Genomic DNA, 19066 nt, shown 5'->3' with positions numbered 1-19066 from the left:
ATTATGTTTAATAGTAATGTATCCTATTTCCAAATTTATTTCATTCTTACAGTTTACAAAAGTGAAGTTTAAGTGTTATTCAGTTCCTATTTGCTTGATATAAGTCCTTAATATTTTTCAGTGAGGGTTTCTAAAAGTACTTAATTTTCACATGCAGAAGTGAATATGAACTCTGTAATAGACATTCCTATTGTCTGTTATAGCTTGAATGTAACATTACTTCTTTATGTTTTTAGCCCCCCTAACTTGATATTGTAAAAAAATTTATCTTTAAAAAAAATTAAAAAAAAAAAAAAAAAAAAAAAAAAAAAAAAAAAAAACAGAGAATTTACCATATAACTCGGAGTTAATTCAAGTACTAAGTATAGAACATCATGCAATGATTCACCTGAGTATACTGAAAAGAGCAGTCAAAGAACAACAAAAGAAGTAATCACTAAGCATTTTCTCTGAAAGGAGTTCTGTTCACTAAGGAAAACTGGGTTAAATGTCTCCTGTTCCTCAAAACCACATATGCATAGATAAGAAAGGTTGTGTCATTTCACTTTATTATTTGAATTACTATACATTTGTAGGGTGCGTTTCTTCATTTGTAAGGTGCATTTTTTTTCATACATTTGTAAGGTGCAAAGGAATTTTCTAAACTTCAAAGGTTTAAAACATTGCAACCATTGTAGATTGAATTACTGTGAGTTTAAGAATTGTGTACTTTAAAAATGGCAAATAATTTTCAAAAAGCATCTTTTTTGAATAATTATTTGTTGAATAATAATTGAATCTAATATGTTATGTACAGTTACTAACAACATAATTAAATTTTGTAAAGTGTGGTATTTATGTGATGTTTCAAAATGTGATCAGGACAGTTGCATAAAAAATGCACATTTTCTTTCAAAATGTCAGTTGTTAGTCCAAAGGGGCTTTGTCCCTAAGGGACTGTTGTTTTCCACTCTGAATGTCCATTTCACTTTTCAAACTGTTGTCACCAAATATTATCACCCTGTATTATATTTGAAGAAATTAAATAATGAAGAATCTGCATAAATGCATGTTTCTTGCATTGTAATAAAACAATGGTACCTAGAGCTGCCAAATTTTGAATGACATACTCCTACTGCGAATATGAGCATCTGGAAGCCCATATTTGAAATTTGGACCTAGTTTCATTATCGATTTCATATTTTGTAAAACTTAAATGAATTTTTTATTAACAAACTCGAGGATTTCAAAGCGAGCAATGGCAATGTTGTACAGAAAAAACATTTTTATCACCAGCTCGTGAGACTGTGTTTTGGAAATTCTAAAGATATGCTCAAATTATTGTTCGATATTGCTTTTGAACTGAATTTTATGATTTAAGTGCAAAGAACATTTAATTTAATAAATAAAGGTAACACACAAATTGTTAAAAAAATACCTTTTTAGGCATAATTTAAAATCTGAAACCTTTCATATTTTTTGTCTTTTTTTTTTAAATCTTGTTTTCGGTTTAATTCATCGTTCATAATTTAAAAAAAAAATAGATGAAACTCGTATGAAAATATAATTATATGCTTAGTAAAGTTTAAACATTTCATGTGCATAGCATGCTTTTTCAACTATAGAGATTTTTTTACCATTTATTGATTTAATTTAATTATTTATTTATTTTGAATTTGGAAATCAGCTGTTCCTGTAATATAGTGAGCATTTTATTAACAATGAATTGTAAAATAACTTCTTGTAATTTTTTAAAAAATATTTTCATGTTTTTAAAGAATTCTAAAAAAAATCAAGAATAAGTGTTATAAGTGAAATATTCAAGACTTTAAGGTGGGAAAAATCATTAAATATTATTTATTAAATTAAAGCAAATCGATGATACATAAAAAAATAACCTGTGCTTAATTATCATACTTTGTTTTCAAAATTATAGCTAGTATCTTTGCACTTATGTTCTGCAGTGAAACTAATACAATAATTCTTCATTAAGAAAAATAAATAACCGACTGTCAATGCAGATGGAAACTTTACTAATGGCTTTTCAAATGTTTCCATATAACAAAAAGATGTGTTGTATGCTAAAATTGTTTTGTTATCTGATTTAATTTTTTATGTAGTAACCGGAATACATTTAATAAATCTCTCTTTTGTTGAATTTCGAGTATACCTACTATAATAATTTTATTTTAACCCTTTTGGTGAATAATGGTATTTTATAAATCTTAAAATATACAGGCAGAAACAAATTTACTAATGAATGCTTCAGTAACACAATGAAATCTAAATGAATATTATGGGATTCCATGTAAGGAAATTTTGTGCACTTATATGCATTTCATGTGAAATACTTTTTGAAAGGTTCCATCTTCTTGAAAGCACTATGAGTAAAAAGTTTAATTCTGTGTTGAAAACTGTGAAGCTGAAAGGATATCAATAAGTAATGAAAGGAATTGCAAAATAATGCAATGTGCTAAAGATAAATGTAGTACATATAATTAAATATTAGTCTAAATATAATGTAATTAAAAGTTTGAAAGAATAATGACCTGAAAGAAGATATAAGGGAAAAAAAAGTGTTTTAAAAAATAAGTTAGTCTATCTATATTATAAGTTATGCATTGAATTTTTTCATTGTTTATGATCTTTCATGCATCTCTGCAGTGTTTAAAAAAGAATTTCCTTATTCACTAAAATCCAATGAAGTATTTCACTTGATGATGCTGAAAGATTTTTCTATATGCACTTCAAACATATACTTGAAAAATAGTATTTTCTGATATAATGTGTACCTAATTTTGACTGGCTATTCTCTAGTGAAAGGGTTTCTGTGTACACAGAGGTTTTCATCATTGTTTTACTTACTTCTGTGTGTAACATTCTTTCTTGAAATTTGAAATATATAATTATCATAGAAAATTAAGTCAGCTGTTAAATGTTAAGAATTATTAACTCCGAATTGTTTGTACATTTGCTTAGGGTGCAGGATAGTTTCTGCTCGAGTGTAGGGATTGTAGAATTTTGGTGCCGAAGGCAAACACCAAAACTACTTCAATAAGTGTGGCCATGCTACACAGTACAATTTATGGGCAACAAAATTTTAAAGGCACCAAGGAAAAAAATGTTAAGCATTTGCATTAGGCTTGAGAACTATATTATGACATTAGGAAACTGCTCTCATTTGGTCAAACCACTAATGGCTATAATGGTCTTAGTCCACTGATGGAGGCCAAGAAAATGTATTTTTTCTTGCTTATACATTTCTTTTCAAAGTTTTAAATTTTTGTTTGTGACTGCTTCAAATATTTATTCCCTTATTCTTGCAATTCTTATATTTACCTTTCTTACATATTAAAATTTGATTTGAACAAAGGGGAATATGTAGAAAAAATAATAAATAACATAAGTTTGCATGCTAATTATATAAGACTAGGATTTTGTATTGGAGATGCTACGAAAATCTATAAGCATTTTATTAGTCCACCTCTCTCTCTCTCTCTCTCTTTTTTTTTTTTTTTTTTTTTTAAATACTAATGTGTGTTCATACATGTTTGCATTATTCAGTTTCAGAAATACAGAATTTCTTTCCTGAAATCTTCAAGGAAATATTTTTTTGTTTAGGTTTTAAAACGCCTGGCATTAAAAAGTGGTTATTTTTATTAATGGCGAAAAGGTTAATAATGGCAATAATAAGTATACTAATTGGAGTTGTTGATTTCATGAAATAGATTTTAAAGAAATATTTTATTTAGTTGTTTCAAACAGCATTGTGCACTACTTATGCACAATGCTGTTTGAAACAACTAATCTGAGCTGATTTCTTCTGCATATGATATTTTATTACTTATTTAAATAAGCAATAAAAATATCATATGCAGAAGAAATCAGCTCAGAGATATATTATAAAAATATTTTTATTTCTGTAATTATTTGCATCCTGAGGAATGATTTTTTAAGGGAGGGTGACATAGTTACATAAAATATAATGCATAAGTTTAAAATTTCCTTTAATGTATTTGCTTTTAACTTGCTCTCTAATCTCAAAAAGTAATTTTCTCTTAAAATACGTCAAGATTAGCAGTAACAATACATAATAGTAGCAATCTTTCATATTTTTGTTTATTTTTATTGCTTAGGTCATCTTTATCCAGATAATATTTAAGCCTGTAATAGATTGCTGTAATTTGCTGTAATGAATGACAAGAAAATTACAGCAATTGCATAAAGAATTTACAGCGGTTTTCCCCTCCCCCCCCTTTTTTAATAGTAATTTCATGTGAGGGGGGGCATTTTCTTTAATGATCCTCTTCCTTCTTGGCGACAAGCATCCATATATAGTTGTGTCCAACCTTGAACTCGATCTAAACTTGCATCCCAAATTTCTGATTTCTAAATTTTATTTGAAAATGCAATTAAATTACCAAATGATGTTTAAACAAATGTTAGTTATCTTGCAAAGGAATTTCATAAATGAAAGGGAAAAAATAAAAGTTAATATTGTAAGGAAGCTGGAATATTTGAATCATGTTTCATCATAAGTTTGTTAAGGAGGATTATTTTTAAATGAAGTAAATTAACTTGCTCAAGGCTGATTACATATATTTATTTTTCTTTTTATTTCCTATTTCCAGGCAAATCGTTATTGGGAAGAAGCTCATAACATTGGTAGTTTGAACTGCACTCAAGTTTCAGCTGAACTGAAGATGGCCCGTGCTCTTGTAAGGTTAGCTGAAATTCAAGCAACTCTCCAAGAACAGAGGTAAATAATTAAAGGAATTCTAAGTACCTATCTGCTTCATTATCTTTTTCTCAAACATTTTGTTTAATTGCTTAATTTCTAATTAAAATATTGAGCATCTTTATCAATGGTTATCATTTTAAAGAGTATAGTTTCGTCTCCGTAAGGTATTTGGTAATGGTATGTATTTTATATGGGCGAAAATTTGTAAAAAATAGTTTTTCAGTTCTGTATAATTATTTATTTCATGATGTGAATTTTGGTAAGCAGTTTACAAAATCATCGCAATAATGTATCTTGCAAAGTAGAAAACTGTGTGAATTGTTTTATATCAGTTTTTAAGTCAGTTTGGTATTTAATTCTGTTTATTTTAATCATGTTAAAATAATAGTCATTAATTTACTGTAATGAAATTGTTATATATCTGGTTTTTTTTAATTAAATTCAAATTTCAAAACTTGTTTTTAGGATATTAATGTATCTTGCAAAGTAGAAAACTGTGTGGATTGTTTTATATCAGTTTTTAAGTCAGTTTGGTATTTAATTCTGTTTACTCTATTTTAATCATGTTAAAATAATAGTCATTAATTTACTGTAATGAAATTGTTATATATCTGTTTTTTTTAAATTAAATTCAAATTTCAAAACTTGTTTTTAGGATATTATTTTTGAGACAGCAAACTAAAGAACTAGAAGAATGGAGAAGTTTAAATAGCTTTATGGGAGATTCTTAGTAAGAGGTAAGTCATTTGAATGTAGTTTTATTTATATGAATATTAATTGGAGTTGTATCTATTATCCCCCAACATTCCGATTATCCTCATTCTGACCAAAAAGTTGCAAAAAATTATTAATGGGGTAATACATCATGTTGCCAGAAACTATATGTGGCAACTCATATGTCTGCGAAAGTATTTGTTGCTACTTAGGTATGTGCTTAGCATATGAGCGTTTGAGTATATATTTGGATTTGCAGTTTTGAAATCCAGCAGTCATTTTTGTGGTTATATTTCTCTTTTCATTGAATGAATATGTTTTTGTTATAATGAATCGCAATAAGACTGGGGAGTTTGCTGCCTGAGAGTGTTGCATTTCTTCAGAAATATGACATTTTTTTCAACAATAGAGAATGCAAAAATTCACATTTTATGAAGTTATACTTCTTAAGTGACTTAATTTTGTGAAAATGCAATGTAAAAAATTGGAAGAGAAATGTTCAAATGCATACCAAACCGAATTCGAACTTGAAGAAGTCGAATTCGGTTTGGGATGCATTTGAACGAAAATTAACTTGAAGTTAGTTGTAGCTCATTTACAACAACTATTTACATTTATTATTATTGGACAAAGGCATCAGTGAAATTCTGTGAAGAACTGGAATTATTCCCAAACACAACTATTGATTGATGTAAGTACATCTGAGACATGTGCATGTCTTCTATAGAAAAAGAAAAACATAAAAAGAGTAAGTGATACTGGATGCTTTGTTGAAATAGATGTAAGGGTATCCAAACGTTTCTGGTCAAAGTCAGCATGACTTTTTAGTGGATATATTTTGGATGAGAAAGCATCCTTTTTACTTCCTTGTATGAAGTAAGAGAAGTATTGTAATGGAAAACATTTCTAGTATCGAATTTTAATGAAAATATCCATTTTGGCTGCTCTCAAATCCTCTGAATGATGTTTTTGCTTGACATCTGTATGTACGGACACAATAATGGATTCAGAAGAGATTTTTTTCCCAGGACATCAGCGAGTACACACGCACGCTTGTACATATGCATCTCACATAACTCAAAAATGAGTAGCAGTAGAACACTGAAATTTTGTATGTGGGACTGACATAAGGTTTAGTTGTGCACCGCGCATTTTCATAGCAGTTGGCCACATCAAACATATATATATATATAACCAATTCTATTATCTAGCTTGGTGAGCTCAGTTTTTTTAATTCTTATATGTTGATAAATTGTGCATTTTTTGCTTTAAAAGTGATTGAATTATGTTATAACTTCCTTGTATGAAGTAAAAAGGAAATATTGTAATCAGGAAAAATTTCGGTTACCATATTTCAATGAAAATATCCATTTGACGGCTATCAAATGCAATTTAACAATGTTTTTGAGTGACATATCTATGTAAGGACGGAATAAAGGACCTGTTTCCCCCCAAAAAATTATAAAACTGAATTTAAATGAATTCTGAAGAGATTTTTTTCGTGGCTACTGTTGTAAGCATGTACACATGTTTGTATGTATATATATATCTTGTATAACTCAAAAGCGAGTAGCCTCAGAATGTTGAAATTTTGTATATAACATGTAGATGTGCACCTCCCATTTTGTTTGCAACCGGCCACACCAAAAGTATAGGTTTCGGGGCAACTTCCCCTTGATAAGTCTGACTTCTGCCTGCTCAACAATTATTTTGCTTATGCAATTTTTAGGAATAATAAATTTAATTTTTTGGAATAATATATTTTTTCATGGTTTTAGACAAATGCAATTAATTTACATATGCTCTTAGAATTTAAATGATATTGTAAATTAGTTCGCAGCAATAATAATTTTTTTATTTTTATTTCTTTGCAATTAAAATTTCTTAATTGAATTTAAATTTTATATTTGCTTTATACAAATAGAGAATATTTGTTATATATATGTTACTCGGCTCAGTGAGCTCAGTTTTTTTAATTCTTATATGTTTGTAAATTATGCATTTTTTGCTTTAAAAATGATTGAATATTTTGTTCTGGTTAAGGTGTTTATGCCTTTAGTTAACCTGCATGCAATAATTGTGGAATTATCAACAATTTAAAAGTTTTTTAAATGCGGCTAAGCCTAATTTTTGTTTAGCATGGCAGCCATATTTGTTTACATTTGAAACTTAGCAGAATTACGGATTTGTTGCAAATCTAGAGAGGCTAAGCTTCACAACAACAAATTAATGTCTTCTTTTATTATTGTGAATTAAATTATGCTTAATTCATTCTGGATAGATTATTAGCTTGTTTTTGTGTAAAAACTGCAAATTTTAATTATAAAAATTGTTTTTATAATTGTTTTAACTGTATTTGGTATTTTATGTTTTTCTGTATCTTTCAAATTTTAAGGAAAATATTTTGAATTTTTATGTATTTTTGCCTTGCTGCGAAGTGAGAACTGAATTAATTAGTAGTGCATGTGCATTAGGTAAGCAACGCTCAATCGCCTGTGAAAAACTGTTTCTTTTTTTATTTGTTTAATTTCTTTTATACATTGTTTTAGATTTATTATACTATTGGAATAGAACATGTGGTAATTTTTCAGATGGTGTAATTTTTGTGCACTCTGAGTTATAAAATGTATGAGATGTAGGGCTGTTAAGTGAACCAAGGGCCGAAGTGTCACTGTGGTAAATAAATATAGTGAACTTTAAAAGAGTGCATTTATTCTGTTGTGGTTTATGAGCTATCATTGAAGTAGATTTGATTCAAAATTCGTTAACTGTTAATTCAATATGTTTAAATGAAATGCATGAAAATTGCATATAATTTAATATTCCGTACAAGGAAGTCGTGGTGTGCATATCAGATTTTTTTTATTTTCCTGTAAAGTTTTTTGTGCCTTTATTTAATTCTGTGTGCAATAATTATAGAATTATCAGCAACTTAAATGTTTAAGTGGGGCTGCTAAAATGAGGTTGCCATTTACTTACATATTAAGCCCTGTTCACAAGAGCAGATTCAACCAGTGGGGAAAACCGATTCTTCCAACGTGTCCCATTCACATGGCAAACAAGCATTAACTGCTTCTCTGAATTGGAGGTAGAATTTGTTAGAATGCTCCTACCTCTCGGGAGCAGGGCAAATGGGGAGATTTCCCATACTATACTGCGCGGTTCACTTAATTTTAGTTACTGCTTGCTGGACTGTCAGCGAAACAGTCGCGCTGATAGATGTCTGGTGTTGTGATAGCATCCCCCTCCAACAAAAAATTAGATAGAACTGTAAATTATAGACAAGGTTATCTGCTGCTAGGTATTCCAGAAATATCCTTCAAATTAAGACTAAAGTTAAGACAAATACATATCGGCTTCAACGTGACAAGAAACTCGGCACCTCTTGAATGATTTTATTATTATTATTATTTAAGCATTTTCATCTACTTTTTATGAATATTATTAAATGGTTTTGTAAGACAAAATAATTTTAAGCTGAGAAAAAGTTTTTGCTAGTAATTTTTTTAATTTAAATTTTTGAAGAAAAATTTGACAATTAACATGCCTTTCTTCTCGTATAATTTTCAATGTCTCCACCCAGTTTTTTTATTGTATTTATTAGAGTGTTCTTAATAACTTCAAGGAATAATTTTGCAATTAATGAATTAGTTTCTGAGAAAAAAATAAAAATACACTTTTATCTAAGATCTTTAAAACAAATGTGATCTCAGTCACATTTTCTTTTCAGTATTTTGCAAAACCCATCCTTGTTTTTATAAAGTATATAATTTTAAATAAGCAGTAAAAAATAATAAATAATTTAGTCCATACCTGTATATATTTTAGGATTTTAAGTAAAAGGATTTATCGAAAAAATGCAAAAGGTTTCTCAGTTTGCGTTTGCAGTTTAAAGAATACAAACTGTCTAAACTTACATTAAATCATTTCAAATTTCTTTAAAATTTTATTATTGAATTTCAATGCACACATTCATATATAATTCAAACCTAGTGCTATTTATTAAATTGGTAAATATAAACATAAATTACAAACCTTTTTTCAAAACCTTATCTGGCCAGAAAAATTGCAAAAAAAATCATAAAACACAAGCAGAATTTAAAAAGTAAAAAAAAGTCATCCAATTAATTTCCTTTATCATTTTTTTAAATGCGAAAAGTTTGTTTTATAAGCTGTGAAAATGTTTAACCGATATGTTAACCGAGTTTGTAACCGATATATTTTTAGATATGAAATTTTAAAATTAATGGGCGTCAAAAAGTCTAAAAATATGAACGATTTTCAAAAATTCTCCCAAAATATTTTTTAAAAAAATTACCCTAAAAATTTCATTTCATTTTTCTTCTTCCACTGTGTCTTATGGTGCAAACTATAATATTCTGAGATTCTCAGTTTATTTGTTAATATTTGAAAAAAATCGTTTCAACTTTAAATTTGAAAAAAATATAATCCTCTACAAATCAAAAGCATGACACCACATCCACAAGCAGTTTATATACAAAGTTTGAGTTCTTTATCTTATCAGGAAGCAGCTTAAAAATCCGTGACCATCTTTTAACCATAGCGACAAACACTAAGTGTGAACTAAATAACCGCTTAATAATAATTAAAAAGCATATATTTTTCAGGAACCATTACGAAAGTTCAGGTACCAGTTGCGAAAGTAGAGATTACAAAATTAACAACAGTAAACAACATTAAAAGTGTGTAAACAGTATTGGAAACGGCCAATTCGGAGACGTGATTGTTCACAGAGGCTTAGGTGTAAAGAGAAAGAAGACTCGGGTCTTCCAAATGGGTCCTAAAGACGAAACTCTTTCATGTCTCCTTTTTCTCCTCTTGCTAGCGGCAGCTGTGCAAAGGAGTGTTGCATGTGAACGGGGCTTTAAACTCTTAGTAAAGTAATGAATTAAGTCAGTTGGTGCAGCAACTTGGCTTTTTTTATGCCCACTGTGGCCAAAAGTTAGCTTTTAGTTTTTTACACCAAAAATTTTGCCTTCCTGCTGGCTAAATTGCTTGTTTTTGCATAGAAACTTTTAACTTCAAATGTAAAACTGCTTTTTAAACTGTTTTTATTTGTACTTGTTATTTTTTTAAAAGAATGTGTTGATCACATTATTTTAATAATGCATAAATATTTAACTATTTTTTATTTTCTTTTTAGATTTGTATTTTACTAAATATGATCCTCATAGGACTTCACTGTGCCGTTACCAACAAACCCTGTATAGTTTGTTGGTTAATTCTGCTGGCTGGCATTTAGAGTTTTTGAATGCAAAACCCCAACATTGGGTCCAAAATGCACTTTGTTTGAGAATATCTTTTTGAATGCCATCTAAAATATAAGAAATCTTCCAAATTTTGGTAGCACAGCATTTCCTTGTATACAAATGGACTGAATTCAGCTGTATCTGGACTTAATTAAAGTGCACATGCCATGGTTAAAAAGTGCATTGGAAGACCTTTTCAAGAAAACAAACAACAAATAATAATAATAAAAAAAATCTAGTTTTGACGTACACATGTACTTGTTTCATGCTGCTGCAGCGAAGTTTAAATGCTCACATTTTTGAGTGAGTGACAGCTGGTGTGTGTTTCTGGACTGGGAAAAGACCACTGTGGTGCATACCTGTGGCTAACTCTCATGACATTCCTAAACAAGAACTAAAATTCGTGCAAGACATTTCTTCAGTTCCATTGTGAGTGAAGAAGTTTCAGTTTTAATTTTATTTCATGTCTTTGGAATCATAAGTTAAATGCATTCTCTTCAGACCTATATATCTTATTATGTTGAATGGGTACATGCCAGGATTTCTCAAAATTTTAAGTTTTTGAAGATGTATATTTTGATAACGTAAAAATGTTTCCCTGTTGTATATTGTATTTTGTATGGTGACATCTTAGATTTTGTTAGCAATTAAAATTACCCAAAATGCTAAAGTGTGTTTTATTGTAATCGATATCTTCAATGAAAAATGTGTTTATTTTCATTCTGACAATTGAATGCCAAGGTATATGTTCTGATTTATGGTGTAATAAATGTTTTAACTTTTTCTCATCAGTCTGCTGTTAAAATCGAAAATACAGTATGTATTTAAATTGTGAGTAAAGTTTTTGTATTGGCTATATGTATCATACTTGTTATATTACTAAAATTCTTGTTGTGTTTATAAATATTGTAAGCTGTGAATATTTAATTTTAGAAATATATTGCTATATTGAGTATATATACACACACACAGACAGACATACAGTATTAAATGTGGGAGTAAGAGATCAAATAATTAATATTTAGTGCAGGATCAAACAAGGAAAGTACAGTTATTTTAAATATCTTGGTTTTTCTGTGTATTTGCTGATTTCCAAGACGAATGTTTTATTTTAGTCCATGCATTTAGTTGAAGAATATGTAATAACCTTTTATATTTTAGAAACCAAATACTTTCCTCATGGGGAAGTTATTTGGTTGTTTTTAATCTGATGGTTTTTCAATTTAGACAGATATATGAATCTTTATAGTCAAGGTATAACAAAAACATTTAGTGAACACATTAAAATTAATTTATTTCTATGCATTTATGTAATCTAAACTTGGAAAAGAAGTTAAACCTGCTAAAGAAATCTAAACTTGAATTAAATGCAAAAATAATGCACCTCAATACAGAAATAAAATATTCAAACTAATGAATGCAATTTTGTTTGTAATTTGTTGATTAATTTTGATTAAATAATCATTGAGTGTTGCTTTTTTTTTTTTTTTTTTTTTTTTTTTTTTTTTTTTTTTCAGATTGGATGGAAATTCCAAAAAAATCCATCATTTAAGTTCTATTAATGTTTATGAATAGAAAACTATTTTAAAATTAGAAATTGCAATACATTTCGTACTTTGCTTTTTATCTTATTCAATTTTAAAACTTCATTATGTGAAAATGTTTATATTTAATTTCAATGTTTGAAAAAGTTACATATATATATAAATTTATATAAATCTGATTTGTTTTCTGTTTTCATTAGGACTATAATTTTATCCCCTTTTTTGCTTACATATTCATACACTGTTTAGAGTAAATGCATCATTATCTGTCAGTGTCGTGTGTTCATCTAAAAATCTGTTTTTTGAGTAATGAATACAGTTTAACATTTCTTCTAAGAACCTTTGAGTATAAATTGAATTTTCACGACATAAATATTTTTATATGCAGTATTCTTGGCAATTCCTGTTAAATTTGGTTTAATGATCATTTGTTAACCAAGTTTTAATTACTATTTATTTTAATTTGTGACATCAGTTTTATGAATCAACAATAAGAAAACTTTGCAATATATAATTAAGTAATACCAGCTTTTCAATTCAGTATGAATATAAATTTTTTAGTAATAAATGTGTATTAAAATAAAATCACTGAAGTTGTATTTTCATCTGGAAAAAAGAGAATATTATTTCCAATGTTTTGACCCAAAGTTATAATATTTTCATTTTGCTCAAAGGAAATCATAGTTTTAGAAAATAGATTGATACTTTAATCTGATGCTGTTTATATAGGGAATATAAATGATTTGTGACTAATTTTCTTCTGTTTATTTATTTCAGAGCTTACTTTAGCGTTGGGGGATCTTCTTTTTTTAAAAAAAATATTTAATGAAATATATTTTACCTTGGGGGGGGGGACTTTTCTCATAATTATTTTATGCTTTTAATGTGTCTTTTAAATGGAACTGTATTTTGAGTGAAACTTTATTTTTTCTTCATTAAATGATATGTTACCAACTGAATTTAAAATACAGACTTTTCAGTATGATTGAACATGTGATTTTTGTGTATAAGTAACAACTGACATTTAAAAATGTGAACATCTGTACATGTTGGAACCTAGAGGAATTAATTTGGAGTATTTTTACAAGTCAAGTGATTTGGCAACTAACTTGAACTACTAATTTGAAGCATTTGAGTAAAGTCAAGATTTGAAATTGTCAATATTTTTTAAAATCTTTAACTAAAACAGTCATTTTATACTGCAGGTTGCCAGTAGGTTAATAAAACTAGAAGAACTTACATTAAAGAAAATTATTATAATCATGTGTGTAATGTATATGTAGTAGTAAATTTTAAAACAAATTCTGATTTTAAATTAGGTTTTTAATAATGAAACTGATTATTATTATTAATTTACTTTCATTTTACCCCATTTTTGTTTTGTATTTTTTCAGGTGTTTTTAAATTAAATATACTTTAACAAAATTGAAAAGGTAATAGGATAAGTCATTTATTAAGCATTGAAACCTTAGATTTTTGGAAGATTACTTTCACATATGGTCATTTGGAAACTAAATGCATCCTTCATAAACTAATCTGTATCTTATAATTTCCATTGAAATTCACGTAATGTAATAAATCAAGTTTTTCACAATTTAATCTACTATACTTTCACATATGGCCATTTGGGAACTAAATACATCCTTCATAAACTATTCTGTATCATAAAATTTCCATTGAAATTCACTTAATGTAATAACTCAAGTTTTTCACAATTTAATTTACTAGATTTAGTCAAATGTTTAATTAGCAGTTTGCTATGTTACTGGTATTCAAGTTTGCTTTTGATGAGCATTAGAAGGAAGGTAAACATTTCAAAAGTAAGGATATTGAACCAAATGGTTAAATTAATGTTTTATTTTTTCCCATGAAAATAGGAGTTTGGTATGAACTATATGTGTACTTAGTATGCTTATTTTAATAAGCTGTAGACTACTCTCTAGCCATTCTTTAAAATATCATAGGGGGTGGAGACAGTATTTTTATTCTAGATTTAGAATTACTGAGAAATTATTTAAAATTGAGAGCTGTTAGTATATTAAAATTCTTGTTTCATTTTTATCCACTTTGTATTTTTATAGCTGTTCCTTTCTTTAATTAAAATTCTCAAGTCATTTAAATTTGTAATTTAGATACAATAGATAAAATACTTTACAAAAAAATTTCAGTGGAATGAAAGTAACATCTAGCAATGTAAGAATATTGGTCTCTCATTTTTTAACTATAATTAAAAGATAATCTGCAATAATGGTGGGAATTATTTCTTTTAAATACTTGATGTGAGAATACCTGAACATAGCAGCTTGCATATCTGATTTCATGTTATATGTTCATTAAAAGTGATTTCACAACTCGTTATTGCTTACTTTAAATATATATTATTTTAGATGTTTTAATACTTGCAGAGCATAACTTGGCATTCAAATATAATTTTACATGCGATTAAATTATTGCATGACATTAAATTGCTTATTTTAAAAAAACTTGAAAATTTTGATATTCTGTATTTACTAATTTATTGTGAACATTGCTAAGATTCCATTGCTGAAGTAAAATGTTCTGTGGTCAGTAAATTTGTATTCAGTATCTGTTGAAAATCTCTTACAAGATCTTTGTTTCCAAAATTATTCTTGGTGCAGAAATATGTTCTGTTGTAAAGTATTGAATATTTTTATGAATTCTTTATTATGAGTCTTCTACAATTTGGTTTATTGATATTGGTCTGTAAGTGTCCCCTTTTTCTTTCGTTTCTTTTAAATCATGGATTCTTTTAAATTATTTTTATTCTGAAATAAAATTGTTTTTAGTACTATTGTTGAATTTTGTTCAATGCATAGATTTTTGCAATGTTTTGTGCACAAATCTTCACGGCAAAATATCACCGTTGTGTCGACAGAAGCAGCAAATATTCCGTGTCAAGCTGCATGAAAAACTACCAGATGATTTGTAATGCTTAATCAATAAAGAAGTGTTTTCAGATGTTTGATATTTTCCTTTTCAAAATGTTGATTTAATAAGAAAATCTGCTCTTAATGATGAATTTATGAATGTAATTTCTGTGTACAAGTTGCAGAATCGTACAGCATAATGCTAACATGCTGTCAGTGAAACCTGTATAGTGATTATTAAATTTTACAACAGAAAGCTTTATTATTATTTTTAGCAACAACAAGACCTGATTAGAAATTTTTCTGAAATTATATAAAGAGCCAAGAGAAATATTAATATCCTAATGATTTATGATTAATCAGTTATTCAAAAGATAATATTGCTGAAATACAAGACAAACTTAATATACAGCATTTAATTTATATAAAATATTTTTAACACTATATACTTCTTTATTGGGAGTAAAATGCTATCTTTTCTATTTAAATATTTTAACTACTTTTCTTTGATTACCATTTGGGACCTGTGTGTATAGTCTCAATTGTAATATTAGTGCGATTTTAAGAGCAGTAGAAAATTTTACTTTCTTTGGTATTATGTTACACATATTAATCATTCAGTATTAAGGAAGAAATGCATAAATAAAGCAGTGTAAAAACAAATGTAGTTATGCAGGATAAAGTTTTAAGCTGGAAATAAGGAATACATTTGCAAATAAAGATTCCTAGAAATTCTAATGAAAGATAGCCAAATTTGTTTACTTATAAAAGTGTTTTTTATATAATTTTGTTTTATTTTTTAAGATTATGACATAGTTAAGTATGTTTTCATAAAGATAGCATTAAAATATCTTAAGTAGTAAGTACTCATAACCAGTATGTGTACTTAATATAGTTTCCTTTTGACTATGAAAGTTAGCTGAGCTCCTGCCAATCTTTCTGTTAGAAATCAGGTTGCATTTTGGTTTAATTTGGTAATCAGTTGGTACAAGTTTCAGACATATATAGTATATAATAATGATATCAAACGTGTTCTAGTTATTCTGGTAGAAGTTTAAAACCAACAAATCCAAAATCCAAAAACCATTTTAATAAATGAAAATAGAGAAATAGCCAATTAACTTGTACATTTCTTTACAAAACTTAAATTGACTTTTTTAATTGGAGTTAGACAAAGTTAAGCATTCAGTGGTAAAACAAGCGAAAATGGAAAAGCTTTGATTGATATCATATTGCTTATGAAGGTATCAAATGTGTTTATGCATGAAAGAAAACAAGCATTATGTACAAAGATGAAAACAGTATTTAATTTTCATAAATTATATCATGGCATCAAAACAGAATTGAAACAAAATTAGTTATGCAGGATAAAGTTTTAAGGCAAATACGAGGTTGTTATTGGCATAGAGAAATCTTGATGAATGTAAAAAGCTTGTTTCACAAAGATTTATCTTGTTTAGTTAATGATTTAAGTCCTTCCTAACACTTTTAAAATTCTGTTAATTTAATTTTTCAATTTTGTTACTATACATGCTGAAAGATGGCACTACTTTCTTATTCGCTTTACTGCTGTAGGTATAAATGTGCAGTTGCACCCAGAAGACTACTCAAGGTGAAATGCTATATTGCTTAGAACTGTAATTTCTGGATCCCCATCTGAACTTTCTATGCCTTTCTCTTTGGAGAATCTCTTGGTCCAGAATTCTCACTGTCGAGCCCAGCAGGTACCATCTTAACTGAGCTGGAACAAGTCCAGTCACTGATTTCATATTCTCAGCTTGCTGTGGAACTTGTTAAATTTGCTGTCTGGCCTCTTCATAGTCATCAAAATGTTGCTATATTCCAGCTGGACGTGGTAAAGGGATTCGACTGCATCTGGCATGAAGGGGTTAATTTATAAATTAATAAACATGAATTTCCCTAGAGAAATTATTCTTCTAATTGTGTTTTTCCCTACAAATAAGACATTTACAGTTACTATTGGTATAGCACAATCAGATTTACGAGAAATCGGAGCTGGAGTTCCCACAGAGCTCTGTCTTATGCCCTATCCTCTATCTCTTCCATGTGATTGACATTCCCAAACCAGTAAATTGTATAAATTATTTTATGAGCTGTTGTGCTGATGATACTGCCTTGGCAGTCAAATCAGCAATCTATGCAATCCGAAAGCTCCAAGAGTTAATGCCACTAATTAAAGACTGGTGCATAAAATGGAGAATATGTATCAATGTCCATAAATTTTGGTTGTTAATTATTTGCAAAAAGCACATGAATATTTTACCTAAGAAAAACCTGACTACTTTTGATGAAATTATTCCAAAAGTTTGCAAAGCCAATTATCTTAGTATCATCTTCAGTAGCCAACGTAATTGGAAGGATCACATCAAAAATGTTATGAATAAAGCAACTAAAGTCATCAACTGCTTTTTCCAGTTATTGGCAATTATTCCAAATCAGACTTAAAAAAGAAATGTCTCATTTATATCTTGAATGTGCATTCAGTCCAACTTGGACTACTGCAAAAATGACCTGCTCAATTTCTAGCAAGTGCAAAGTAAATATCTATGCATCATTATTAACACACATTTCTATGATGCAATTAACTGTATGAGGATCTCAATATTGAAACTATTGATTAACTTCTGAATAAAATCAGTAGAAATTTCTTCAAAAAGCTACTTCTTGTAACCAACTCATGCATTTTAATTTGTTTCAATACAAAATTCTATAAGGTAAAGAATGAATTCTTATGCTGCACATCTCCTAAGGTATTTAAATTTTGCAAGTAATCTCTACGCATGCACCCTTGTATTTGTATATGCATATATTATTTTTCTGTCTCTATTTGAAATTTGTGTACCTATTTGTATCTCTATTAGGAGTTTAATCTCATATTCCAGTCCGTCAGGACTAGATTGATCTCTCAACCTAGAAAAAAATGTTCTGTCTTCCACATTTGTTAAATTTTCCTTCTGGGAATCTCATTTGATATATTTTTCTGTGAAGTACATTTAGGGCAATACTTTTTTGAGCTGAACGCATTGCAAAATTCACAATGCCGCGGCATAACATACCAATGCTTTCGAGTCTTACAGATTTCTATGCTCCTGATGAAGAGGGACCTGAATCTGTTTGCCTTCGAAATCGATTGAGATCTTGACTAAATCTACACCGAACACTAGGTTGTTGCTTTAATAATTTTATATATCATGACATCACATATGAGCAATTAACAAACTGATGTTTAATCTAAAAACAAACATAACTTACATTAATAAGATATGTTACCACCATGGATCTGCATACTAACTTTATAGAGATTCTGTCCTTTCAGTGAGGTGGTCAAATCTGCATGTTTTGCTTACAGCATTATAACGGAAAATTATGTAAATCTGTTGAATTTTTTTTTGAAGTTATACTTTTCAATAATTTATTTGATATACACTGCTGCCCACCGTAAATGCGACACCCTGAAGGAAACATGAAATTTACAACATGCATTATCGGAGGTGAGATATGCAAATGATTAGAATTTCAGCGCAGACACACATCACGCGCGCCTGTGGCGCCACTTCAAAGCGCTGTTTAAGGCTTGGAGTTTTCAACGATTTCAAGTTCGGCAATTATGTTTTTCTTGTGGTTTTTTTCAAAAAAACGATCAATTATGCCTTGTAGTAAACAGCGATCATTGTTTGATCAAATATCTGAGTTCGACAGAGGAAGGATAGTGGCCTAGCGAGAGTGTGGATTATCGTGTTGGATGAAACCAAACAACTGTAATGCGGATATGTGACTGTTGGAGGCAGAACGGACCGACATGTTCGATCGCATCCACCTCAGTGCACCACTTCACGTGATGAGAGGAACATTGTGCGCATGGCAGTGACGGATCGCTCAGTCACATCACAAACCATAGCACAGCACCAT

General features: G+C 28.7%; 1 protein-coding gene across 2 annotated transcripts in view; it reads left to right on the top strand.

Annotated features, from left to right (window-relative positions):
- Positions 1-15227, top strand: part of wcy (WW domain-containing adapter protein with coiled-coil wacky) — a 103624-nt gene extending 88397 nt beyond the window's left edge. For both annotated transcript variants that reach the window (XM_035358332.2, XM_035358331.2), the window contains 3 exons: positions 4611-4738; positions 5376-5457; positions 10599-15227. In XM_035358332.2, the coding sequence (XP_035214223.1) occupies positions 4611-4738; positions 5376-5451 (204 nt within the window). In that variant the 3' untranslated portion in view covers positions 5452-5457; positions 10599-15227. The remainder of the gene's footprint in view (positions 1-4610; positions 4739-5375; positions 5458-10598) is intronic.
- Positions 15228-19066: the final 3839 nt, after the last annotated feature.

Source organism: Stegodyphus dumicola, chromosome 9, assembly GCF_044657685.1.
Source record: "Stegodyphus dumicola isolate Sdum_Otavi_A_Nest chromosome 9, ASM4465768v1".
Taxonomy (NCBI): Eukaryota; Metazoa; Arthropoda; class Arachnida; order Araneae; family Eresidae; genus Stegodyphus; species Stegodyphus dumicola.
Note: the sequence above shows the minus strand (reverse complement) of the source record. Positions and strands in the feature narration are given on the sequence as shown.